Source organism: Thunnus albacares, chromosome 4 (assembly GCF_914725855.1).
Source record: "Thunnus albacares chromosome 4, fThuAlb1.1, whole genome shotgun sequence".
NCBI classification, from domain to species: domain Eukaryota; kingdom Metazoa; phylum Chordata; class Actinopteri; order Scombriformes; family Scombridae; genus Thunnus; species Thunnus albacares.
Window position 1 is genome coordinate 18,469,864 of NC_058109.1, and position 26,595 is coordinate 18,496,458.

A 26,595-nucleotide genomic window follows, 5' to 3' on the forward strand; every position below is an offset into this window, starting at 1 on the left:
TCATTCCTCCTGTTCATACTGGCCATTAATAGAGCCTTTCATACTGCACTTTCAATGTAAGTGATGGTCCACAGTCCTCGTTTGTGCAAAAAACATCTTATCTGGAGATTATATGAGGCTTCAGTTGTCTGAGTTAGTCAAATAAAGTGGATATCTTCCACTTCCCTCTTTGTATCTCGATGGTGTTTTCCTGCTCAGCTATTGTGGAAGGATTGTATCAAAAAGAAAATTTGGCACTAAAAATTTGAGCGATATCTAGATTTAGACAAACTTTTAAATATATTTTTGCACAGAAGGCTTGTGGATTTCGTCCCCAATCACTTACATTGAAAGAGCATTATGTAGGGATCTCTTGATGGTCAGTATGAACAGGAGGAATGATTACAGCAAGAATGGACCAATGTTCATTTGGGCACCTGACCGCTGTTTTAGGACAAAGCTGAAACATTGTGAACCCGTCCTTTGAGTCTATTTTGTAACTTAAATAAAGGATGAAATGGTTTTGCCCATCATATCAAATGTTCATATGATGGTATCAAAGCAGTATATTCCTATAATGCTGTTATATACCATATAATAGTGTAATAGTGTTATTTAATAGGTATATTGTATTGCTATACATAAAATAAAGTCTGGGTTTGGATGCACTGCATCCTTGTATTACATGAAACTACTGATGGAGTTTTGACTTGAAGTGAATAAGGATCCTGTTCATCCTGTCAGTCAGCAGACAGTTAAATGTGTCTATAATTGTGTGTCAGGTGGACGAGCAGCTAGTAAACACGACAAAGGATGCACATGTACAATAATTTTTATTTCGAGGCCACAGCTCTTGCATATTACAACTGTTGGCTTTCATAAGGCAAAAGCAAGAATGAATCCACCAGCTAATTCACACAGAAAACAGAAAGCATTTGAGGGAGGGTGGGAACCCACAGGCATGCAGCGATGGCTCAGAATGCAATGTACAGCATTTTATATTTATATATATATTTATATAATATATACAAAACAACAGTGAGACCCAAACAAATGCCAGACATCTCATTCTACACAATTACAGAACAAAGACAGACCAACTTTTTTTTTAATAAAAAAAATTATTTTTGCTCTTTTCTCTGTAAAAGTGCAACTCAATTAAAATAGAACCTGTTTCAAGGCCTTTTAATGTTGAAATAAAAATAGAATCTCCCGAGTTATCAAAATGGAGCTATGAGAATATTGCATCTCTAGAATACCCTCTCGTTGAAGTTCAAAGATTCCCGTTGAACCATGTCTAATTAGTAATTGAGATGAGATCACATAGCATTGACACATGATAAAAATGCAGGTCTAGACTTACTGTCGATGTTAATAACAGTGAGTAGACAACAGTTTATCTGTAACAGCCGTAAACAAATACAGAGGTTTATTTTCAGTTTGAAGCAGTTGGCATTCACTTAAAAACAGACAAGACAAATAAAAGGGTCCACACACTCATCATCACGACAATGTACCATTAATGAATGTAGAATACGACAAAGAAGCGCCATATAGGTTTGCATTGGACAGGGACACACCTATTAATCTCACTCAACATTGTCAAACAAATGGTTCTCCATATTGCTTAGTAACACATAGAAATGAATTTAGAAATGAATGAATCAAAGATAGGTGCTATCTTTATCATGACACAGCTAAACTGCCAATCATGGTTATTTTTTAACATTTTTATTTTGAGTTTCCTCAGTATAAGTACTATTTTTATAGTTATTAGTTCCTTCATAGGCATTTCGAGCTGACAAAGAGGTCCTAGAGTGGCTATCTGAGTTGGTACATGCATCGGTAACCAGGCTAAAGTCAAAAGTGTGAAAGGGGGGTCGGGGTGAGGGGTTCAGGGGCAGGGCTGGAGTGTCAGTACACGGGCTCTAGTCATCCTCTTCATCCTCCTCGTCGCTGTCCTTCATGGAGATGCCCTGCATGCCTCCTTCCCTCACTGAAGCAGTGGCCTCTTCCACGGTCAGCCTGTTGCGTACCGTGTCGTACATCTTACTGTTCAGGGTGGAGTCGAGTACACCCTGCAGACGGAAGTCCCGGTACTTTTTCTGCAGGAGGAGGAGAGATACTGTACATCAGCACAGGTGTCTCCGCATGGACACAAAGCATTCTGGGCATTTGTCTTACATGTTACCTTTGTGATCCTGATGAGAATCTTAAGCTGGTAGACATGCAGCTGCTGATCCATGCGCTCAGTGAGCCAGGTCCCCAAAAGGTTCATGGTGGCAGTGTACCATTGCTGAAACACATAAACACAACACTCTCCAGCAAAACACACACTCACACACATACTCAAGACATCATAACGTAAAACTAACCCTGAAGACACATATAAAGAGCTACGACTAAACACAGACAGTAACATTAAGTTTCAAGCACCCTCATGTGTGTTTTTAAGCGTCACTTCAATAAAAACATCCTGGCAGGTTTATACATGAGAGGCTGCATTTCATATCACCCACGTGTACAGTGCGTATACCAGTTAGTGAGGATTTATGTTGAGTCCCTATCCCCGTTCACAAGACAGACATTCTTGCATTTCATGTGTCAGAATTGGCAATCGGTAGTGCAGGCTGTATACAAGTAAGAATGCAGAAATGTTTCAGATAAACAAATATTAACAGCTAAAATGAGTCACCTACACTATATGCTTGATTCAAGTGGTTCTTTATATCATGCATTTTAAACTCTCACCACTCAGATTGCCTTCTGTCTCCATCTAGTCTTTTTAAAGTCCCTGAAAACTTTCACATCTTAAAGATTTCTCTATAACTTTAATATTAACGACTAAATAAGCCACAATCAAATATAAAGTTTGGAGAAAATAAATTCATAGGTGTTATTTCTTCATATTTAAGAGATTCTAAATCTGCCTCAGGACTGTGTGGTGCGGTCTGGTAACAAAATCTGACGACAACCCCCCCCCCCCTCCTCCGTAACACTGTGAATTGTCATTTTCACACTTCAGTTATTGTTACAGATTATTTTAATTATTGAGCTATAGAGGTGCTGCTAGGCAGATTTTGTTACTTCTGGACAGAGCCAGGCCAGCAGTTTCCTCCTGTTTCTAGTCTCTCTGCCAAGCTAAGCTAATTAGCTGTTGGCTCCAGCTACATCTTTAGCATACAGAAATGAGAGTGGTATTGATTTTAATGTAGTGCTGCATCATTCACTGTGAGACGCTGATTTGGAAAAATAGGTTTCAGGGCCTTTAAATTAATTAAACATAGAAGCTTACCTACTTCCTTCATAAGATATTTAAGTGTTAGGCATGGAAACTGGTCCAAATACAATTTCTAACATAATGACATACTGAATCTAATTAAATTGTAAGTAAGTTTGAAACTTTGCTGAATTTGGGACTCACTGTTTGTTTCAGTTCCCAAACACAAAGACACAGACACACACGCCACAAGTTTGACATCCACACACACAAACTGCATTTATGACACTCTGAAGAGCTGAAAAGAGGCATTTTAGAGGAGCACTGATACTACCACTACATGAAGAAAATAATACAACAGAGGGAAGACGTAAAGCATTGACAGAGTAATCTGTCTCGAAATGTAATGACCCTTTGAAATGCTAAAAGAAAAAATTCTCCAAGTCAATATTTTGTAAACACTGCGTGGCCCATCAGTTACTGAAGGTAGTTACTTAGCCTTTATTTATAATTTATTCTAGCAGAAATGCGAGCTGCATTTAAAATACCCTACACTGCAGATAGAAAACTACTACGGGGAATTGAAATTATGGTTTTGACACGAGTTCATTAGCAAAAGAAAAATAGAATGAGAGTGAGTAAATGGTTAGCAGGCAGGGAGCAGCGGTGCTATTTTCTTGTACCTTTTCTCTACTTTGCTTTGGGTGGTGGTTTCCCAGAATGTCTAAATCTAAAGTTACAAGAGAACAGCACCCACGTCGAATAGAAACAGTGGTCATACCTCCAATATCAAGAAAAGAAGTCAACTTTAAACATGTGAGTAGGCAGGAACGCAGAAAAGTCCAAATTAGAGGTGTGAGGATTTAATTGTTGGGGTTTTTTGTTTTTTTTTAGTTATTGAGCTTTTGGTTTCAGTCGAGGTTTATTTTAGATCAAGATTAGGTGAATGGTTGAAAAGGTTGAGGCCGGATATGCAGATGCCTGTCCACTTCACAGTCGAGTTGAGCGTGCAGTGCATGCAGACCTCGCAGGTGGGTGGGTGGCAGAGTACGTGCTAAGGAAGACTGCTCTATGTGCAAATGAGGCAGAACTCTGAGGAGGAGGGTCATGCTAGAAGATGTACACAGGAAGATTATTTGACTCTAAAATCATGCCAACCAACATAATGTGATAAAACAACGCAACGCAACACTAGAGATAAGTGCCACTTTTTGAATAGAGGAGGCAGCAGGAATGGTGTTAATCAGAAAAAAGAGGAAGATAAAAAGGATTGAAATTAATTAGTGAAAGAAAGACAGATAAAGTAGAGCCTATGCAACATCTAGGTTTTTCCACATGCATGCAAATGGATGGATGGAAATGCGTTCAAATGAAAGGGAAAAACATTGATATCCTTGGAGCTGATGTCATTTTTCACAATGCCGCTAAAACTGAAACTTTCACAGCTTGAAGAAATCTTCTGAAGAATTTTACATGACAGCACTGAGTAGGATTTTGGGGCACTTTGGGGCCACACAGAGGACACAGGGGGGAACTCCACACTAGAAAAACTGACAACACAGGAGAGGAGACAAGGGAGCCAGTGTGGACCTCAAAGACAAAAGCAGACCCACTTCACAACAGCGTCACTCCTCACTCCGAAAAAAAAAAAGGAAAAAATCATATTTATCTAGCACAAGACTCTCACTTCTACAGCCAACACAAAAATATAAAACCAAAGGGAGACTTTCGGAGTATCTCTCAGACATAAAAATTCACATCACGGCCTCACAGAACTGAGACTCTGTCAGACACGCAAAGCCGTCACACACCTGTAGAGACACAGGTCTGTACAAGTAGTTTTCCGAATGACATGAAGCACACACATCACAGCATTATGTGTCGTTCAAATCACACATGGAGGACACATTACTGTCAATGTATCCCGTTAGGATTATGTTTTGGTAAGTCAGTGCTCTCTTCACCCTCTAACACACTGGTTCCCAACCTTTGTGGCTTGTGGCTTTTTGTTGCTTCCTCACATGTTGCATTTATCTGTGAGCTTTGAGCAGTTAAACCAAAAAGCAATGTTCTCTTCTCAGATTGCTTCCTTTGAATAGTTTTCTTGCAGGCTGTACCAGCTATATGTAAATTAGTTAGTTTAGTTAGTTTCACCATATATGTTAGTTACAAAGAAATAAAATAGAACTTAAAAATGACACTGAACAGGTGTTAGTCACTTCTTATTAACTGGTTTGTCCAATATTTATGGCACATTGCCTGCGGAAGACATTTTAAACATTTTAAAATGCTTTTACAAATGGGTTCCTGTTTTGTTTGTATCATGCATTCACTAACACATGATACACAGTCCTGCCACCAGTTTCATGTTATTACTCCGATTGACAATTGGCGGTGAAAACAGTATTTTGGGAAGCAATGTGCCAACAAAGGCAAGGAAGAAGAGGGCTCCTAGCAAGCAAATGTTGAAGTAAACAATGCACAATTTATGAGGAAGCAAATTCATGCAACACATTTGTGAGGCCTCAAGGATACACATGAGGCGTTTTCATGAGAAAAACTAAAAGTATACATCTTAGAGCTACAATGATTAGTTGATCAACAGAAAATTAATTGATGACTATTTTTATAATCGATTAAATTGTTTTGAGTCTTTTTTTTATAAAGAAATAGCTACAAAAAAAATCTCTGATTCCAGTTTCTTAAATGTGAAAATTTTCTGGTTTCTTTAGTCTTCTATGATGGTAAACTGAATATCTTTGGGTTGTGGAGTGCTGGTCAGGACAAAACAAGACTTTTCAGCTTGTACCTTGGGCTTTAGGAAATGGTGATCAACATTTTTCACCTGACCTTTTATGGAGAAAATGACTCATTAATTAATCAAGAAAATAATCGACTGATTAATCGATAATGAAAATAATTGTTAGTTGCAGCCCTAGTTTGTGTAAAAGAAAACTCCACAGGGATCTTTTTCACAAAGTACAAACGAACACACATAATAGTATGTGTTTTCTTAGTTCACATATGATTGCATACATTACTTTCTCCTTTTCAATGAAACAGTCTATTGAAGGTCTCTGATTTGTTTTTTACTTGAATTACTTGAATGCTGCATTGGATGAAATGTCACTTTCTATGACAATGTTTTCACTGCAGTCGACTTGGTTAAGTTGTAGCGCAAGTACAAACACCTGAACAGAGTGTCTAGTTTAGTGTGAAACTAGTTACAATGTAAAAGTTATTGTTGATTTTACACGTTTAACTGGTGCAACAGACTGCTGAGGAGGTATATCACAAAAAAAGCAAAAAATTGAGAAAAAATGTGAAAAACATATTTTCTGTAGCAGAAATGTTTTTCGTCTTCTTTCCTATCCTGTAAATCATCTTGCGGCGCCTCAGATTTATCCTGCAACCCCTTGGGGTTTCCTGTCCTCCAGGTTGGGAACCACTGCTCTAACAGAGAAAGGGTAAACGACATGTCAGTCTCTGAGTTTGACATCATTAGGTCACCCTGACACATCCAGCAGTGCATCTTTCACCCGACTGCACGGGTGCTTCACTGTGGACTGAGGCCAAGAGGGCTGAGTGTCATTTGTTCAGGAGGTTGACATGCGTCATGTGGGAAGCATCTGAAAGCATAGTTCAGGGGTGAGCTAAAGGATATAAGTCAATGTGCTAGCATATGATCACTATGGATACTTCTGTTCTTTCCAGAGAGCACTGCTTTAGATAATCCTTTTTTGAGGATGCTTTTATGGACTCTTTGTAAATAAAAGTTTCCTTTTTTTAATACACAAAGGCCCAAAAGCACTGTGGCAATGCACACCAGAATGCAGAGGGCAGCAGCTAAGGTTCAGAGAGAAGAGAGACAGAGAGAAAAGAAAAAAGCCAAAAGGGATAGAGGATCAGAAAAGCCTCTTCTGCCAGGCTGAAATACATTTCCTGCTCTCAAAATGGGACTTATCCCTCTCTGCCCTGTTGTTTTGCCACATTTTGAAAGGCCCCTCCCTTCTTGTGAGGAGGAGACGGCATCTTACTTACATCAAATAACCTTTCTATATACACCTCCTCATTGACCTTATCACGAAGCATATCCTGAGAGTGGCGCACAAAGGTCACGTAGCCATCAGCCACGTCCATTCCAGGCTTCTGTAAAACAAAAACAGAAAAGGGTCAGAAGTCGGAGTAATGGCCAAACACTGGTGGTACCACAAATTACTGTGATCAAAAAGGCAGAAAAGAAACACTGTTGATGAGTATTTTGTTCAGCTCTATGTGGTAAACAGAGAGGTAGGATGCCATTTTACTTACAGGGACATCCACATATTTTGAGGCAGCTTTCACCTGAAATCAGAGCAAATTTCAATTTTCAAATGTTAATGTTGTCTAAACCAAAGCAGCCAGACACTAACCTTTCCTAAATAAAACTAAAATTAGCTTTGGGTACTTGATAGTTTTTGTAGCTTCATCTCACCGTGAATGAGAGGAACGAGGAGAAGAGAGTGCCTTCATCATATCTGGAAATCTTAGCCAGCACTCCCTCCAGAATGGCAACAAACTAGGAAACAAGGGAAAGACCAGGATTAATATTCAACTTAAAAATGATAACTTATACATTCCAATTCTGGGGGTTTTCTTTCTCCTGAATGGTTGTAATAAAGCACAGCTGATGTACGGTCGCACCTTTGCAACCAGAAGCTGGATCATGTCCTTCACACTTTCCTCAATCAGTTCGTCGATTTGGGAGTGGAACTGTTTCTGCAAAAAAAAATGGAGGAGAATTTTTAACAAAAATATCAATTTAACAGATCCTTTTTTGCTGCAGTTTACAAAATGTAATTTTTTCAACGTGCATTTGCTGTCACACTGTTAAGTTTTACCTCTTGGCCCATCTCCATTGCGCACAATTTAGCTGATTGGTCCTTGGCATCCACCATCACATTAAACATGGTGCATAATGTTGGAGAAATGCGGAAATCTGTGGTCTTGCTGCTCTTTGTCAGCTTGGACTCAAATGCCATCCGAGTGCTGCAACAGAAGTAAAATATTTATACAAACTATAATACGAAAAATACAGGAAAGTGTTCATTCTCAACACTGGTGCCTCTAAGCATTTCTGTTTTCTTTACGAGCACATACACACACACACAAAAGCACACACCGCTTGACGCAGTTCTCGATCATGTTGCTCGACATTAGCTTAATGCGACTCTCGAGGTGTTTGGCAAACTCCTCCTCAGGCCAGTGCAGGTCCCTGATGAAAGTCTGGAGGGCGTCCAGCTTCCAGAAGAGGTCCTCTGACGTCCCAGAGCCGTTACTGCCATCAACCCAAACACATACACACACACACACACACACACACAGGTTAGAAGATAAAAGGTCACCGTGCTGGAGAGAAGGGGTCAAAGGGGGTGGGAGAGGTTGAGAGGGTGTTGTGGCAGGTGCAGAGGAGGATGCTGTTCCTCTACACCTAAACACAGTCAAATTCTACTCCGACCATGCACTGACTAGTCTGTCCCAATGTCTGTCTCAATTCCTGTGTGCTCAGGTGTTTGTGGACAGTCAGCGCATGGGTGAACAGGAGCGGGCAGGGTTTACTGTAACAAATCAATAACCATGCTGTAGAGTATGGTTATTGACTGGGATGTGAAGTGGCCACATGCAGGTAAAAGTCACTGCAAATACAGCATCTAATCACACTGTGTCAAGACAAAAGGGAATGGAGAAGTGAGGGAGGGCGTGTAAAAAAAAAAAAAAGGCATTCATGGTCTGATTCTACAAAAAATAAATAAATGAAAAAATAAAAATCCAAATTGATATCTCATCACAGGCCCTCTCTCAACATCCATGTCCCCAGGCTAGTGGGGCCCCTGGAAGAATTATCAAACAAACCATGCAGACCTTTAGGGCATCCTGAGTAGAGCTCATTGGGAATGTGTTGCAGGAAAGATGTGAGGTCGAGAGGCGATGAGATAAAACAGAGAGTCGCAGGTGTGAACAACAGCCACCTGGCCTCTCTGTACTATCGTCACCTCCTATCCAACCCAGCATCTAACCTCCCAATCAGACTACTGGCAGGTGGTCAAGGTCAGAGCTGAACCTACGGCCATAAACCATCTACAGTACGCTAAAAACCACTAAAGCAAATGTGTGTGGTGGACTCTGGGAGATACATCTTTTGTAGAGCGAGATCTTGCAAATGTTTTTAAATGGGTACATACTGTTTTTTGTAAAGTAAATCTCCAAATAGCCTCAGAGCAATACAGTGTATATATATAGGTATATATATATATATATATATATGTTTTTGTTTTTTTGTTGTTGTTGTTGTTTAGGTCTGTATCTCCACACCTCAGCTCAACAGCATGCATGTTGAGACAAATGAGAGCATTTCAGCCTCTCATTTCAGAAAGCAGAACCCCATCTTCTCTAACACTTCTCAGAGTGCCCTTGGCATGAACATGAACAGCATCTACACACGAGAGAACAAAAATACTGTATGTTAAATTTTAATTTCTCATTTGAGCCACACAGGGCTAAATTTTGCTGTGCTGTATTTTTCTTTTTAAAGACATTTTTGAATGATCTTTGTCTGAGGGCATCTTCATACCAAGGCAGTCTCTGTTTGCTCAATAAATCTAAAGTGAACTAGTTGAATACACACTCAGAGTCATATATAGCAGCCATCCATGACGGGGTAGAAAAGCTAGGCATTTGTGGAAGGTTAACTGATAGTCCTGCTACTGGCACTGGCAGATTTGGTACTTTGGGAATTTGGAGGTTCACATTTGGTAGATTCACATTGGGCAGATTACTTGTTAAACTCCTGCAGAAAAGACAGACAAAAAGAAAAAAAGAATCCATAACAGTGGTGTGGGAGCTGCAGAAAGCCATGTAACACTCATCATAAAAGTAACGAAAAATCTGAAAGTAGGTGAAGACAGAAATGTACAGTAACACACATAAAAACAAGACGGTAATTGTCAAAGACACACATCATATGAAAAGACCTACAGAGTAACTGGACTCAGGATGCACACATATATTGTATTAAATGTAGTGAGAGGAAGAAGCAACATAATCCTCAAAAAATATACACAAATAAAAACAAATTTAACAACAACAATTTTCTTTGACCTTAACAAATCTTATATATAATCTTCGAAATAAAAAAATGCAAAAGCACAACAGTGAAAGCCACAACAAATAAATTATAAACAGCAACATAACAGACCGGGGGCCTTTCATTTCTGGCAACATGTCAAAGCGCACATTATGAAGGTTAGTTCACAAAACGAAACAACAGAAATATTAGGCGTTGCCCTGACCCCAATGTGTCAGAGAGAAATTGAGTAGAAACATACATTAGTCAAAGACGACTAAAGCTTTTTTCAGAATAAATAACCCATTTCTTTCATGGAAAAAATAGGTTATTCAGCCCACTCTTGGCTTATTCTTTACAAGTGAACCTAAAGGAAGCCTGGGTGAACATTACAGCTGTTCTCCCGGATTCTCAGCCTCCACGCACTCAGTCTGTCATCTGAATATAAAAGCCTTGCATCTCCAACCATCCTACAGCTTAGCTAGAAAGACGGAGGCTCCTTACTTTACAGGCTCCCAGGACTCTCGCTCAAAGCCCTTGTGAATTGACTGTGCGATGGAGGACTCCATCAGATCCACATATCTAACCACCAGAGGAGCATACAGATCCTGAAGGTGTTTGTGGAACTTTCCATTGCACAGATGATCTATGTAAAAAAAAAAAGAGAGATATCAGTGTTTTTGTTTAAGCATAATAATACTGGGAGTAGCATTAAAAATAAACACGGAGAGGCTTACAGTCTGCACGGAGGAAGTCGTTGAGCAGCTGGAAGAGGGGGAAACTGTCCCAGCTCTCAGGGGACTGGATCTCCAGAGCGGCGTCCATATCAATGGCGTAGAGGGCCAGGAAGTTTTCTGCATGCTCCACCATGAGGTCTGTCCACCATGCAAATGCCTAGAGAGACAGCAGGAGGGAAAGCAAACAGGTGAACAGGGAATCCAGTTACAGTAAGACATGAGATGACACAACGAAGACAGACGAGGAAGGAGGGAATAGTACACACAACTGAAGCTCATCGGGTCTTAAAAAGGAAATACCGCTGGATTTGTGTATGTTTGTATGCAGCATGTTAAAGAATAAGTGTGGTAGTATTATATATTTTTGTGATATAGATCATTTACGCATTAGATGTCCACTGTTGTCTAGTTTTAGGAGATATTTATTCGTGTTTGTGACAATGCTGTATGTGCTGGGGATTTCCTTTCAAACATAGTTTTTACAGAAAGGAAAGGACACACCATCACACCTGTCTTAAGTGTTTGTGGATTGCAAATGATATGTGCATGTTTTTGTGTGTGTGTGTGTGTGTGTTCCATCACATACTCTTGAGATCGAATCCACAGCTCTTATTGATTAGGGACTTAAAAGCGGGATGAATTATAAATCCAGTGTGTACGTAGCAAAAAAATCACACAGTAGGGTTGCCTTTTCGTGCCTTATTATATTCACGACAGCATCTATAGATTCAGGGAAAAGGTGCTTTTCATCATGCAGATGTGGAGCTCCCTGCATGCTTTTCTCTCAAGCTAAGAGATGAAGGGGTCCACCATTCACATCGCCGACAAACCCATAGCCCACTAGATGTGAATGTGACTCATGCACATTGCCATCTTCGACTAGGCACGCCAAGGACTGCAGCACACAGCAGCTCTAGCGTTGTAGTGCGTCTGCTCCAATTAGTTATATTCAGCTGACCATTTTCTAGCACAGTCAGGACTTCCTCGCCCCTTTGACAGCAGGAGGACAGTAGTTGCTTTGCTGGCAGTCTTGGCTTGGCTTATTTGCTTATCATTCAGACTAACATGTTGCCAAATTCAATAGTTAAAGCTTAATCTTTTCCAATTTATGCTGCATGCTTTATTTTTTTACAAATGTTTCAGTTGCTTTCCCATCTGGCTTAACCACCGCAACGGCAGTCAAAACCTTACTTACCTGTCTACTTACCTGCCCACTCCCAAGATTTATAAAGCTATTTCTAGAGTTAGAGAGACAGGCAGCAAACAAAGCTCTTCTCCATCACATTCAAGGAGAGATACTCTTATTACGGACAGGGGATTTAAAGGGGAGGAGCGTGAAAAGTTTCCAACAGGTAAAGGGAGGGGAAACGCTCAAAGGTCGCCAGGCTGAGTGGCCTCCAAACCTTTGATAGTAGTTAAGGGACACATACAGGACCCTGAGCTCTACGGCAGCACCAGTGTTCAGCCAGACAGACTAGAGTGCTGTATCAATGCAACTGTGTCAAGGGATCAGTCCTGGGGGAGTGTACTAATGCTGAGGGGGAGGAGGAGAAGGAGGAGGAGGGGCTTGGGGAAGACGTGGCATCATCTACTGGACATGCACAGACCATTATGGGAGTTTTGTCATTCAACTTTACTACATACCTCTTTTCCCTGCTTGGACAGTCACCAATCATATGACAGTGAGAACACAGGAAGATGAACAATAATGTATTTTTGAGGCATTTCTGTTATAGGGTTTGTAAACTAAGTGTACAACAGCAGAGAGGGATGGAAGAGGAGAAGCCAGGGAGTAATGCTTGAACAAGTGCGGACTGTGAAATTAATCGTAGGATGGAGGGGAAACAAATGTTTATGGTGGATCAAACTTCAAAGGTTCACATGGAGCATACTTTGGGAAATTTACTGGTTCAGCATGCTTGGAGAGAAAGGAAACCTCTTTATGGCCTGATGAACATGCTTTATGATCACAATTATGTTGTGCAAGCTACAGTGCCTTTTTAATTTTTAAACAAGTTTGCGCTCACTTCCTATTTGTACAAACCCACCCATTGCTACAGTATCTATCTAGATCATTCTCTGCCTAGAAGGTGCCTCTTGCCATAGTGGCGCACATGCCAAACAGGGGGGTCGTGATGGGGACTGAAGAGGAAAAAGAAATAAAAATACTGTACCGATTGATCTCCAGAACTTGTGACTGCCGCCTGTCAAGCATATTCAGAGAGATACAATAAATCTGCTTTATCTTGCATATTCTAAGATCACATTGGATCACCTTCAGATCTATACAACTGCACATGCTCATCATGCTTTCCTATCAGCTCAGTGTTTACAGTAGCAAATAGGATGCAATGAGAAAGCTATTTTGTCTCCTAACTGCGGCAAAAGGGAAGCTTAGTACAATATCAAGAGCACGCAGAAGCCATGAGTAACGTGGATTAGCTTACTTTCTGTTTACCTTCCTGTCTGCTGTTTATACTGGACTACCAGCGCTTTCAACTGCTTATGTAACAAGGCAACACTGAGCTATGAATGAATTGTGATCAGAGGAAAGAACTGCACACATTATATCATTTTCTGTCTAATTTACAGTCTCTGCTCAAACATAGCGCTCTGATGCCATGTAGCCATGGTCTGTCGAACACCAATTAGAGCTTTCCTAAATTAAATTCATCTTTTAAAGGGTTTTTGTTGTTGTTGCCCATAGATGAAAGCAGCTTTATTTATAGAAGACTGATAATAAGACTAACTCCCTGCTGTGGGGCGGAGTGAGATAAGAGAGAGTATAGAGGAAAAGTGCTTTGAGGAGGAGAGGAGGAGAGGGTTCTCACTCACCTCCGCATGGTGTTCCTGGTTCTGCTGGAGGACCTCTATGACTAACTCCGCCAGGCGAATTGTTTCCTCCAGCTTTTTGGCAGGCGTGACTAAGCGGCCTACGTTCTCTGAGACAAAAGGATGAGGGTGAGGGATGAGTAGTTAGTCAAGCACAGAGAAGGATTGCAGGGGGATGTTTATGACTATTCAGAAGATTTTTCCTGTCTATATTTTAGGCCGTTTAAATAAAGTATAAGCACAGCGCTTACACTGCGATGTTTGCCTATCATACCCCCATAACAAGTAAAGCGTGGTCCCATTTATATATTCATTTTGGGCTGCATGACATAAAGCAACAGAGTGATGTTTTTTTTTTAGGATAACCAAACCGATGTTGGAAGAGTTTCAGGCACAAGAATAGTGGTACTGAGATGGAAATGCAATGTGGCATTTAAAACATGCATATTGAGAAGCGGTACTGAATAAGCCATCTGTATAAGGAGCTGTCGCATGCCGTGGTCAAAAATACTCACTCACAACACCCACTGTAAAAATAATTCATTACTTCTGTTTGAAGTTCTCCATCAAATTAAAGGCCTCCCTCCACTCAAATATGTGTTTTTCTTCTTGCTCCTACAGTTGAATGTTTGAGCTTCACTGTATTCAACAATATTCAACCATACAAGTGTGATGTAGAAACTTGTAGCCTCCAGCACACAAACACTGAGAATAGATTTTACAGCCAAGTAGGAAACATCTTAAGTTAAACTTCTGAAATGAAATATATTTGCATATTCATAGATTCTGGAATTTTAATAAGGGAGAAGGAGTAGGTGCCATTTTACGGATTTTAATGTGGTAATCATATGTTTTTTGTGGAAAAAACATATCAGATACACATCTTTGTTCCAAGCAGAGTGTTTTTATATGTCTTAATACATATCTGGGGAGGATCTTTAGGATTTTCAATCCACATTCAGTGATGTGTCCAATAGAATCACTTTTTACTAAGACTTTACTCACTTCTTCTGCTGCTATAGAGTAGAATTGGTTAAAAGTCACTGTAATTTAATCAATATCTGTGCAAATATTTTAAGAAAGGTTACATTTATGTTTAGGCCAATCTTTCCAAGTAATTATATAGAGATTTCATGGAGGTTTTTGACTTACATTTCTAAACTATGGTGATTGTAATCTTGCACAAATGGGTTTTTTTGATAAAGGTCATAGAGTTTGTGGATATAAATACTCAAAACCATTTTGACACATTTAACTTTGGTTCAGATTAGATGCTTTAGGAGTGTCCTATTTTATCAATCAGCTATAATTTCAAATCAATAAATTAGTTAATAATCATTTGAATGAATGACTTCAGGTGTATTCAATGAATATTTTCACAGTGGGATGGTGTTGGATTTGCCATCAACTAAAGGTTTTACACATTAAAAACCGTTCAAGCCCTCCTTCACTTATCAATAGTTGTTGACTTTGGTCTTTAATTTGCAAAAGCTCCAAATCATTTGCTTGTTCCTTTGCTGACAGAATGATCTGATTAGACAGTTACATGTCATGAAATGGGATTATTCAAACAGTACAGCTATGTGATGTAATGATATAATTTGAAGATGGAACTGAATGGCTACACAAATCGGAAATCAAAAGCACATATAAACTCTACATAAAACAGCTTTATTGACAAATAACCCACAATAGCAGTCCTCTATCTGCTATAGTGACGATTTGACTATGTTGATTATTTTCTTAATAATAGCATTTTCTCATATATTTCTCAGGTATTTCTACTCAATCCAAATGAATATCTATTTTTGGGGTAAAATTGATTTAAAGATACCTTGATCTTCCACTTTAGGTCATGTTTTCAATTCTCATGTGGAGTTTATCAGTAAGGGAAATCTGAGATACCTAAAAGGCCGAGAAAATGCTTCGGCCATTGTCTTCAGGGAAATTTAATCGACACTAATGGATGGATCACATGGATTAGTATTACAGTAACTACATATTCTGTGGTTGTAATGCTCTGTACAGGGGAGCTTTGTGAGTAGATCTGAAAGATGTTTGCATCATTGTTTGGTCTAAAAGTGCAGCACAGCAGGCCTTTGTGGCTTTATAAGCACATTAACGCCTTACAATCAAAAACTATAACTATGTCTCTGTGAAGTATCTATCAGGGGATTTAAAATGATAAATATCAGCGTTTGAACATAGAGCACAACTATCTAATGTGTCTGACTACTGTGAATTGTTAAAGGGTCCGTTCACCAAAATTACAAGAAACAAAAACCAAACAAACAAGCCAAACAAAATTTTCTCTAATCCCTTGTGGTATCTAGCCATATAGATAGTTACCTCGAAAATAATAATACATAGATACAAAAACTATCTGCATGACTACATACCATGAAAGTGGGAAGATGCTTTTTTGTTTGTTTTGTTACCCGCAAATTTAACTAAAATGAACGTTCATATATGATGATATATGACAATTAGAAAACTCATGTACATATACAATCCCATTATCATTATTGTAAGTTTTATTGATTTGTATTGCATTTAATGATGAGGGTTATATTAATGATATGTTGCTTATGTCCCTCTTTACTTTTTCACTTTAACACATAAGCAAAGATATGACTTTTTGGAAGAGATTGTATTGCTCTATAATTGATCATGTAATCATGGTTTTTATTTATTTTTCCAGCAAACAACCACATAAATAATTCTTCTATTACTAAATGGATCTAAAATGTCTCATTGGTCTTGAATCATACAGCATCTGGACTGACATAAAGCAATACAATCTCCTCAGTATTTATTTTATCAAAAGAGATGCTTGTTTAAAACATGCCAGACATTTGAGTGTGTATATTATCAGTGTGTATAACATACTATATGGAAGATGTGCTACAGGTAAATTAGCCATTCTGTGCATGCATATGTTCTGTAAATACAGTACGTGTGTGAGGGGATGAGGGGTAATGTCTGTGTGTATGTACATGTATGTGTGCACTGTGGCTAAACCACAAGCTAAACATGGGTTCACCTGGATCCTTTTGATCCTTTTGACCTTTCTCAACTTCAGCGAGAAAAGGGGAGAGAAAAGATAAAGAGGAGATGTTTAGAATTAGCACTTTCTAGGGTTATATTTTCACGTGACAGGGGGGAAAGCTCAGAGTTGTTATTTGTAACCATGTGACCCTTTAAAAGAATCTGCTGGGATGGTTTCAGCTCCAGGGAGTGAGGTTTCTAGGCAACAGACAGACGTCACAAACACACAGTAAAAAACAGAAACACTGAAACATTAGCCTGTGGAAAACTGTAAATTAAAAAAAGTGATAAGATGTTTGTTAACAAACAGACAAAGCTATCGTAAACAGGTAAGACACACAAACAGCTGCCAGGATCGTGGACAGGACACACTGAGTGACTTTGACTTGAGTTGAATCCAGTTAAAACACAAACAGGAGCTGTTCAATTCATACACCCTACCCTGTCCTCCCCATACAATAGCTCTGTTGACAGATGCTCCTGCACTATCTCTGGTGTCACAGTGAAAAAAAAGCCTACCTGTTTCGGCACAGCACACCACTGACACATGATCAGACCAAATGACTGGAGGAGATAACAATGTAAGCAATGTAAAAATGCATTCAAGTCAAAGGAATGGGCATCCAACCAAAAGAAAGAAGCTTACAGACCAGACTGCTCATTCATGTCCATCACAAACAGATGGTACTAAAAAAAAGGACCCCGACTGATTCAGCGGTTTTGCTCGGATCTCTTGACCGCTACGCTCCCCACTCACTCTCACAGACAAAGGCACAGATAAAAAACAAGCATGGCAGGAGCAACATCTCTGAAGAAAGAGAAGAGGCAGAGGGGGATGAGGTGAAAGAGCGCTTGAAAGAAGGAGGAGAAGGGTAGCGACTGGGGATAGGATGATGAAGGTACTCACGGATGGTTAAATCCATCACTTGAGACGCCAAGCAGAAGACAGGGTGCTCATACATTTCCCTCTTTTTCCCTACAAAAAAGGATCGGGGCATGCAAGAGGCGGGGGTCAGAGGTGGGAAAGCTAGAGGTCAGAGGCTGATGGGAAGAGGGCTGTCCAGGTGAAAACGACATTCTGTTGGGCAGGAGGCCCAGTAGTAAAGTCAAATGTTTACTGAGGTTTGTTTTACAACCAGGCGCCTCACAAGGACAGCGGGAAGTAAATTCACATAGCATGGCAAGATAGTAAGGTTTGAATCCTTAGTATCTTTAGCACCCTGGGGGATTTCTTTCAAGGCATAAACAACATCACTGTTTTCTATGTAAATATGCAAAGTGCATGTCAATGCATTTAATGGTGTAATGATGTAATTAATTTAAATGCTATTTTTTTATATATATGTAATCCATGCCAATAAAGAAAGGCCATGTTGTTATGTCTCAAAGCACATGCAGGTTGCTGATGCTGGTTTGTAGGTGTTCAATCCCAGCATTCCTTTGGTTGAAGGCCACATATCACATAGTAAAGAGGTCAAACAAAGTGATAACTGTGGCAAAGCCAACAACTGTGAGAGAGGAGAGAAAGCAGAGCAGACAGGGAGGGACAGAGAGCGGAAGATAGTGGTCTTCAGCAAGAACATAAGACAGAGGTGAAAGGAGAGCTGCTGGTATTTCAAGGCAGGGGTGTTATGGGGGGAGGAGGAGGGGCAGCTGGAGGAATCAGAGAGGCTAAGATAGTGGGAGAGGGGGAGTGTGCATCGACTGGGAGTCAGGACATTCAGTTAAGCTGAACTCACAGTCCAATCATCAAATGTCAGAGGCTGGGATACTACACAGCTTGAATAGTCAAGGCACAATGAGAGATCAGCACATCAACAGATTTCAGGGCTTTGGATTTGAATGCATTTTTACTCACACACCTCTACACAAAAGCCAACTTGACCTACAGAACAGCACAGAGCTAAAGCAGGCCTGAAACAAAGGAGAGAGTTATTGGACTGAGAGACAGAAAGTGACCCGACAAACTGTCACAAATAATTTTGGGATGCCACAAATCATTTGGGATATGGACACAAATATACCATATACCAAGTGAATTCACCATGTGTAAATAAATAAATAACAATTCAATCTCATACTGGAGTAATAAAAAAGGAAATTTAGGTTCAGTCTTTTGTCTTCAAATGAAATTTTAAAAAAGCGGCTTTTACTATTTTGATGCCACACCCAACCACTGGATTTCAATCTGAAACCAAACAAAATGGCTGTAATGCACACACATTTTATTCACCATTATGATTGTTAAGTATCATTAGCACATTCACTCCAGGAGTTCATTATGTGATGTTGGTTATGTTTTTCTGGTTACCTTCAATTTTAGCATATTCTTTAATCCGCTGGTAGTTGAGCTGAGCAGCCTGCTCCAAACATTTGCGGATAACTCCTTTAACTTCTTCTGGTGGAACTGGGGTCACAATGTCCTTCATCAGGACCTACAGTACAGGCCAAATTAAAGAAGAATTATGTAACATGTTTTCATTACATAACAGTTGCTCCTCCTGGGCTATAAGATGCTTTTTTTATATTTACAAACCCTCTCCAGCAAAGATAAAGTGGCCTTCAGCGCACCCTCTGGACGACCGAAGGGGAAACAATATCTACAAGGGAAAATGCAGACCGAAAGTTTAATCGCAGTAGAAAATTTCAGCAGGCGAAATGTTTTATGGTTTGTGGTTAAGTACATTTAGTGAGTTGGCAGTCACCTGAAATTTACAATCTGGTTTTCCAATATCACACGCAACCGCTCCTTGATGTCTTCAAAGCGCTCCTTCTCGTCCACTTTCACTGTGCTCAGCCCATCTGGCCTATGAAGATCAAATCCACAGATTTTAATTCTGTTGAAGCCCTGCAGAGGTTCAACTTAAGGAACCTCTCATTTGAGTCCAACAAGAGTAATACGAGAAAAAAAAACCCACAACACTGGCTGACAGCTTTCAGCTCCCCAGGAAATGACTGCAAATTGTGTGCGATTTGTTTCCCTTTGTGTTCAACATACAAATAAATGACAGTATCTCACCTTTTGGGGCCTTGAAAGAGTTGAATTTTGGAATCCTTTCTCTTTCTAAACTTGAATATGCGTGCTCGTTTAGAGGCAGTGCCAGGATCTGGCCTTTGGGAGCTCTTTGGGGATATTAAGGCCTCATAGCCCAGTGGCCCCCAGTAATTGCTGCCCTCTCTGACTTTAACGGACGCATGGGAGGATGAATAATATGGACAGTAAGAGACTATGGCAACAAGGGACAGAGAGAAAAGAAAACAAAGAAAAATGGTAGAAACAAGGAAATATGTAGAGATATGCAAATGATTAACAACATAACTTTAACATAAAACAAAATTTTAACATAACAATAATCTTAAAATAAAACAACATAAATATGGCAAACATTAAATAGATGGAAAAAGACACAAAATGCCCAGGATGCTTCTAATTAGGCTGATTTTTCTATTCTGCTCTTGCACAGTGTTTGTGGAGATTTAGTGTGCCCATCCTGCCTAAAAGAATACTATTTGTTTGAAAGGAGTTTTTAGTGTTATGTGATTTTAATGTGCTTGTAAATCTTGTAAGGTAATGTCTTTTATAAAGCACAAATATTAAAAAAAAGAGTTTCGGGCACACCTGTTCCCATGGACATGGGAGGCACAAAAAGCGAAGCTGTAGTGTAGAAGAGTGGGGTCAATAATAGCCCCGCTTTCTGCTCTTTCCAGGAGATCACGCAGGTAACACAGATGTCTGTGACAACCTCGAACCCCGTTCCTGGCACAGTACTCATCCAAGACAAACACCTGGCCTGGGCTGAACCATCCCTGCACAACACAAAAAGAGATGGAGTTCGCATTACTGCGTATCAGCTACTGTCACAAAAGCAGCCTACTGACATAAATGTACCATATTAGCCCAAATATACGACAATGTGTTATTCTGAAAATTACATTTGAAAAAGTTGGGGTCATCTTATATTCAAGGACTAGACAATTACGTGTTCACAAGAGCCCTGAAAGTGTTTTGTTCTCATTTTAACCAGCAGGAGTTTCTGCAGGCTCACATGGCGCGTTTTTCTGCCACAGAGAAAATGAATTCATGATGAGTGAAAAAGAGTCTAAAGTGTCTCCCGACGTCTTTACTGTAGAAACAGATCTGTCAAGCAGCTAAGAATTAGTGCTGTCATAGATGATGCGGAGCATAAAAAGACAAAAACCTAGTCTGAAAAATGGTTTCTGCCGGAAACAATACTTTAAACACTTCCAACAGCCTGACAGGAGAGAGTGTGAGTGTGTGACTGACAGACAAGCTACAGGAATGTGCAATTTGCATTCTGCTTTAATAGTATTATTTCACTTTTACCAGAGAAAAGGCTTCAAGGAAGAGGATAAATAGTATTTTAAGGAAACTTTCCCAATAAGATGAGTTTGAAAGTGTGTTGTATCTTCAAAAAGTCTTTTTCCAAAAACAGGTGAATGCAAGGAGGGGGATACTCACCAAGCAGCAGAAGGTGTCATTAAGCCTGTGGTCCAACGTGAGTCGCTGCACCATCTCAAAAAGCGAGGCGTGGTCAAAGCTACAGGGATTAGCGGAGATAAACTCATCCATGCCATGTTTCTGAGCTCTGTCAGCGTCTATCCAGCCAACGGCACAGGGAAAAGCACACGATTCAGAGGAGAAGACATCAGTGAGGCACAGGCAAGCAGCAAGTCTTCGTCACAACACAGAAACACCAGGGATTTTTTTTTTTTGCTACTTCTAAGGGCAAATTATAAACACTTACAGCTTACATTGTCAACTTGCATTGTGTCAGACAGCGTAAAGAGATTTGATGTATTGGTGGATGAGATTCTATCGATCTGAAGCTAAGCTCAGAGGGGTGGGTGCTTCTATTGTTTGTGCATGCATGCATCTTCATATGTCACATTCCCTGATGTTTTGCAGGGTACATGAATCTTAAAATATCCAAAACATGTTTGAAAAAGTGCTGTTAGATTGAATTAGATGCATTCTTCTTAATGTAATCAATAGATTCTGCCATTCGCAATTGTTGAATGTCACTCAGGTCCTAAAAAACGTTGAGCCGTGTGCTAGTAAAAAGATGGCAAAAGAGTAATTAATCTGAACATATTGCAGAGATACCGCATAAAGTGCTAATTCAAGAAGTTGTAAAAAAGTTATCGACTGGAGAGATGCAGATTTTTTCTCCAGTTATGGATCTTTGAAAATCAGACATTTTATGTTTGTCTTGCTTCATAACTTTTGCCATTAACCTTCTCTGTATCAAGAGCACTAAACCTGCTCTGTGAAATTCAATGAAGAAAGAACATTAGTAACATCAAATAGCGTAAAAAATGAAACTATAATAAAACTCAGTAAAATATGGGTGATGAAAACATTGGTGAAACAATCTGTTTTTCACTTCTCTAAACCACAATAGATAAATTCTACTAAACTGACTGTAATTTATTGTGCTCTGTAAATAATACGACTGTCAGAGACAAAATGATGGGGACAAAGATGATTCAAAATAGATAAGAGATGCAGTCATGTCCTCGGTGTGAGTGACAGGTGTCATGTCCATGAGACACTGACATGAGTGATGATGATTGGGGAGTGGGGGTGGGAAGTGGAGGCTGGATCTTGGCTTGGCATGGCCGGGGTACTGAATAGAGCACAACTGACATCTGTCAACCTCCAGGTTGGAAAGGGTGAAGGGGAAAGGGTATAATACGGGTGCTAAACACTCACTGAAATTTGCTAAAAAAAGAACCTAAGGAGGAGGGTTACATTTCAGACATTTAGCTCATTTTTACTCCAATCTGAGAAGGAAAACCTGTGAGACAACAAGTAAAATGTGGACGATGGAAATAAGAGATTGTTTAAGGAAAAGGGACAAGAGAGGTACAGTAAGTCATAATGTCAGAGAGAAGGACAGTTAACACGTGAAGTCTAGACACAACACTGAGAGAAGATAGTGAACGGCAGTGGTGGTGAGCCCAGTGATGGAGAAGACAGGATGAAAGAAGATTTGGTGGGTAAGACAACCATTAAATGGTACAATAAGACAGTGGCCAGACAAGTGTTGGAGGAAAGTGATGACCGTAAGAGGAAGATTCACTCAGGGCCAAGTTACAAAGTGATGTTGTGGAGAAGTGCTGAGTAGTGAAAACATCCAAAGAGTGAACAGAAAGTGCCTGGGGTTGGGCTATGACACACAGTGAGTGGGCTTTATCTCCTTTGGCTGGAATAAATGAGGAAATGGAGTTGAAGTCCAGAATACACTCAATACTACAGTAACATTACCATAACTTACAATAACTTGCTGATAATGACTTCAACCACGAATAAAATTACCAAATTACCAAAGTGAATAGGCGACTTTTGCATACATTTATAAATTATCACATGCTGGAGAACAGTGTGACTTTTCATTGAGTTTTTAAATGTCATGCACACCTGCAGACCCATTTTCAAATTTGCATTTTATCTTTTTTGGCATTCCCTTTTTTTTTTTTTTTTTTCTCTACGCATTTGCAAGTTGACAATACTTGAATATGTTGCAGTGTATTCATGATCTCTACAGAGCACACTAACAGGCATACCACTACCGGAGAATTCTAATAGGGTAGCAATACAATTTGGTGCAAGTACATGGGTAAATAGCATGAAGCCGACAGAGGCAAAACTGTATCATTCTCTGGGAGATGGGGGAAAATGAATGAAAACTCCTGTATTTATACAAAAGTATGGACACATGACACAGGTGTTCTCCTATTCAGGCAAACAAAGGGCAGTCAAAAGAAATCAAAATGAGATCTCTCCCTTCTGGAGGTGTAACACCGGTCTAGCCTCTATCTACAGGCCCATCTACTGTAGTAGGAAGGGGGAAGGGGGTCCGGAGTATTTTATCGTAAGAAGGGGCGGCATTAGCTACTCCTTGTCTTTGGCATTCAGAATACTCCGCATACATATTTGCCAACTCTCATTGAGAAAAATTCAAAAAAAAAAGAACTAAAAGCAATTGAGCCCTCTGAAGTAAAGCATGATCAATACTTGTCAAAATAATTTCACCCATGCATCATCTTTTTAATAAAAAAAAAAAACCCTGAAAAATCATTCACACACTGTCTACATTTCTATCTTTAAAACATTAATTAATAAAAATAAACTAACAATAATTATATAGGTTTCATCTAGCCAAAATAAAATAATCTATAGGTTGTTTCCAGATTTTTAAATTTATTCCAGATTATTATTATTATTAATAAATGTACATATTAAAGGATTTTTTACTTGAAACAGCCAATCTGTCAGATTTTCTAACAGTAATCTAACACTTTAATTATCATAGTGCTTTACTCTGAGGGGTCCAGTCACCAATAAGAGTAAAGAGAGAAGGCAATTATGCAGTAACAACTATAATATCAACTTTAACCATTACTAAGTCAAATAATAAGCTCTTAGAATAAAATACATGCATCCTATACTGGCACGAATGGATGCTTATACTTTGATCCTCAAGTTGAGGTTGTCAAAAACAAAAGTTATCAACTAATATCTAAGACATGAAGCGAGACGTGAAAAAGGAGAAGAGGGGAAAGAAGAGAGAAAGAACGTTGCATTTGTCAGATAATCGGCGGGGATTATCTGAGCTGTGCCGGCTACAGGGAAGCACTTACCCTTGAGTCCAGCTAGAAGACAGCAGGGTAAGAAGGGACAAACCAGAATAACATAAAGACTAGCAACAAGGCTGGAGGAGAGCAATCACGAGAGACCCTGACCTAGCAGCTGCATTACTGAAGAAGGGTACAGGCAAAGCATGAAGAAGAAAACACAACTCAAAAACAACAACCTATACCAACATGAGAGTTTGTGGGCGGTGGTGTGTGAGTACATGTGAGGATATGTGAACTTGACAACAGATGTTGAGGCATATTAGAGAGAGAAAGAGGGAGACAGAGACAGAGAGAGAGAGACAGAGAGAGAGAGTGACAGAGAGAGGGAGGAAGAGAGAAATTACGATCCTCATCACTCCACTGCAGTTCATTTATTCTGGATTCTGGACAAGTACTTAAGGAGTCAAGAGCTACACGTTAAGTACTGTCACTCTGTCTAAACTGCAGATCAAACAGAAGGCTTACTTTTAAAAGGGACATTGGCAAACACATACACCTACCCGATGAAGTAAACCCCAACAGTCAGTTTTATGTGTAAAAGATGCCTGTGTCTTTTTTAAAAGAGGAGACTATGAAGGTCCTGGACAGGTCAAAATAAATCGAGTGGTGACATTATTGGTGAAAAGGTGAAAATGTATTTAACCGTGAATTAACACATCAGAATTGCAGTGGTAATTTTAAGCATGCTTTAAGCCATCTCTGGAGATTTTAATATTTATGATATCTTCATACATCATTTATTGTCATTTCTTTAAAGGGGACATATCAAGCTTTGTGTGATGTCGGCTGTCAATGTTACACATGGTCAGAGTTCCAAAACCTGAAGTAAACATATGTAAAATGTTCCCTGAAAGTCAAAAACCCAGGGCTTCAGCCTGCTCTGAATACTTTATTTGCAAAGTTACCTCTACTTCCTCCTCATGATGACATCAGACTGTTTGCACATGCCTACAATCGGCCGTCCGTTCTGTAGCCTTTGATGCTAAGGTTGTTATACAAGTTGTTCACATTGTCCACTCGCATATTTTGGATCAGATTCAGGCTTGAAAATGTACGGCTGTATTTGAGAAGTTTCAGTTTCAACCTCCAAGAGGTGGCCAATCAGAACAGAGCGGGCTCATTGGGAGGGGGGCCTTAAAGAGACAGGAGCTAAAACGACCTGTTCAGGCTGAACTGAGGGGCTGCATAAAGGATCAGTATAAGTTAAATAAGGAGTTTTTTGAACTGTTAATTATGCAAAGACATTCCAGTAAAGCCCCAGACTATAAATATAGACCTGGAAATGTGCATGATACGTCCCCTTTAAAATATATTTTGATAGCATTTAACTAGTTCTTAGTCTGAAACCGGTAGATTGGGGAATTTAAAAAAGCCGATCAGGACCTTCATAGGACTCTTGTTTTCTATCAGTCCACTGCAGCAGAGTCAGGAGGGCTGTATATGTTATGGTCCCAGTGCCATTCAAGACCACCAGGGGGTGAAACATGTACGCGTGGTGTGCCACAATGTTTCAGGGGAAGGGGTAGGAGGTCTGTGCCACTGTGAAGAGGCTTTGAATGGCAACAGCTGGCATCAGAGGAGTCAACTAACCACAAGAACGATCACATACTGGACAAAGAAATCAATGGAGAAACAACATAGAATTTATGTGATAGGATTCTAAATAACTTATCCAATTCATGTCTTTATAGTTTAACTACAATGATATGATTAACAGAGAGTGAAATAAACGTGTTTTTTTTACAATTATTATTGTGGTTATTATGATTATTATTATTATGATTATGGTTATTATTATTATTATCATTGTAACCCTGGGTGTCAGTGTCAGTATTGAATGCCAATTATTTTTTCTATTCTTTTCTTTCTATAATTTTTCTACAAGTCATCTAAAAAAAAGAAAAGAAAAATCTTGTTCATTAGAGTTGGAAAAGAAATAATTCTTACACTAAGGAGTCAAAAGATGCACACAAAAAAGTTTTGTTCTGAATAGCAGGATCTATTATTGTGGATTG

General features: G+C 39.5%; 1 protein-coding gene across 15 annotated transcripts in view; it reads right to left on the reverse strand.

Annotated features, from left to right (window-relative positions):
* Window positions 1–793: 793 nt before the first annotated feature.
* The window catches only part of cadpsb (Ca2+-dependent activator protein for secretion b), a 68,155-nt gene continuing 42,353 nt past the window's right edge, over window positions 794–26,595 (reverse strand). Inside the window, exons 12-33 of one of the 15 annotated variants that reach the window (XM_044349835.1) lie at window positions 24,584–24,595; window positions 21,399–21,535; window positions 20,538–20,725; window positions 19,938–20,096; window positions 19,624–19,725; window positions 19,455–19,518; window positions 19,230–19,353; window positions 16,914–16,946; window positions 13,874–13,980; window positions 13,213–13,242; window positions 12,683–12,691; window positions 11,039–11,195; window positions 10,806–10,947; window positions 9,864–10,025; window positions 8,361–8,516; window positions 8,080–8,227; window positions 7,883–7,957; window positions 7,674–7,757; window positions 7,511–7,543; window positions 7,241–7,348; window positions 2,171–2,275; window positions 794–2,084 (exon numbers count right to left, since the gene is read on the reverse strand). In XM_044349835.1, coding sequence (XP_044205770.1) covers window positions 1,908–2,084; window positions 2,171–2,275; window positions 7,241–7,348; window positions 7,511–7,543; window positions 7,674–7,757; window positions 7,883–7,957; window positions 8,080–8,227; window positions 8,361–8,516; window positions 9,864–10,025; window positions 10,806–10,947; window positions 11,039–11,195; window positions 12,683–12,691; window positions 13,213–13,242; window positions 13,874–13,980; window positions 16,914–16,946; window positions 19,230–19,353; window positions 19,455–19,518; window positions 19,624–19,725; window positions 19,938–20,096; window positions 20,538–20,725; window positions 21,399–21,535; window positions 24,584–24,595 — 2,312 coding nt within the window. In that variant the 3' untranslated portion in view covers window positions 794–1,907. The remainder of the gene's footprint in view (window positions 2,085–2,170; window positions 2,276–7,240; window positions 7,349–7,510; window positions 7,544–7,673; window positions 7,758–7,882; window positions 7,958–8,079; window positions 8,228–8,360; window positions 8,517–9,863; window positions 10,026–10,805; window positions 10,948–11,038; window positions 11,196–12,682; window positions 12,692–13,212; window positions 13,243–13,873; window positions 13,981–16,913; window positions 16,947–19,229; window positions 19,354–19,454; window positions 19,519–19,623; window positions 19,726–19,937; window positions 20,097–20,537; window positions 20,726–21,398; window positions 21,536–24,583; window positions 24,596–26,595) is intronic. The other 14 variants (XM_044349837.1, XM_044349841.1, XM_044349839.1 and 11 more) reach the window with 14 other exon arrangements.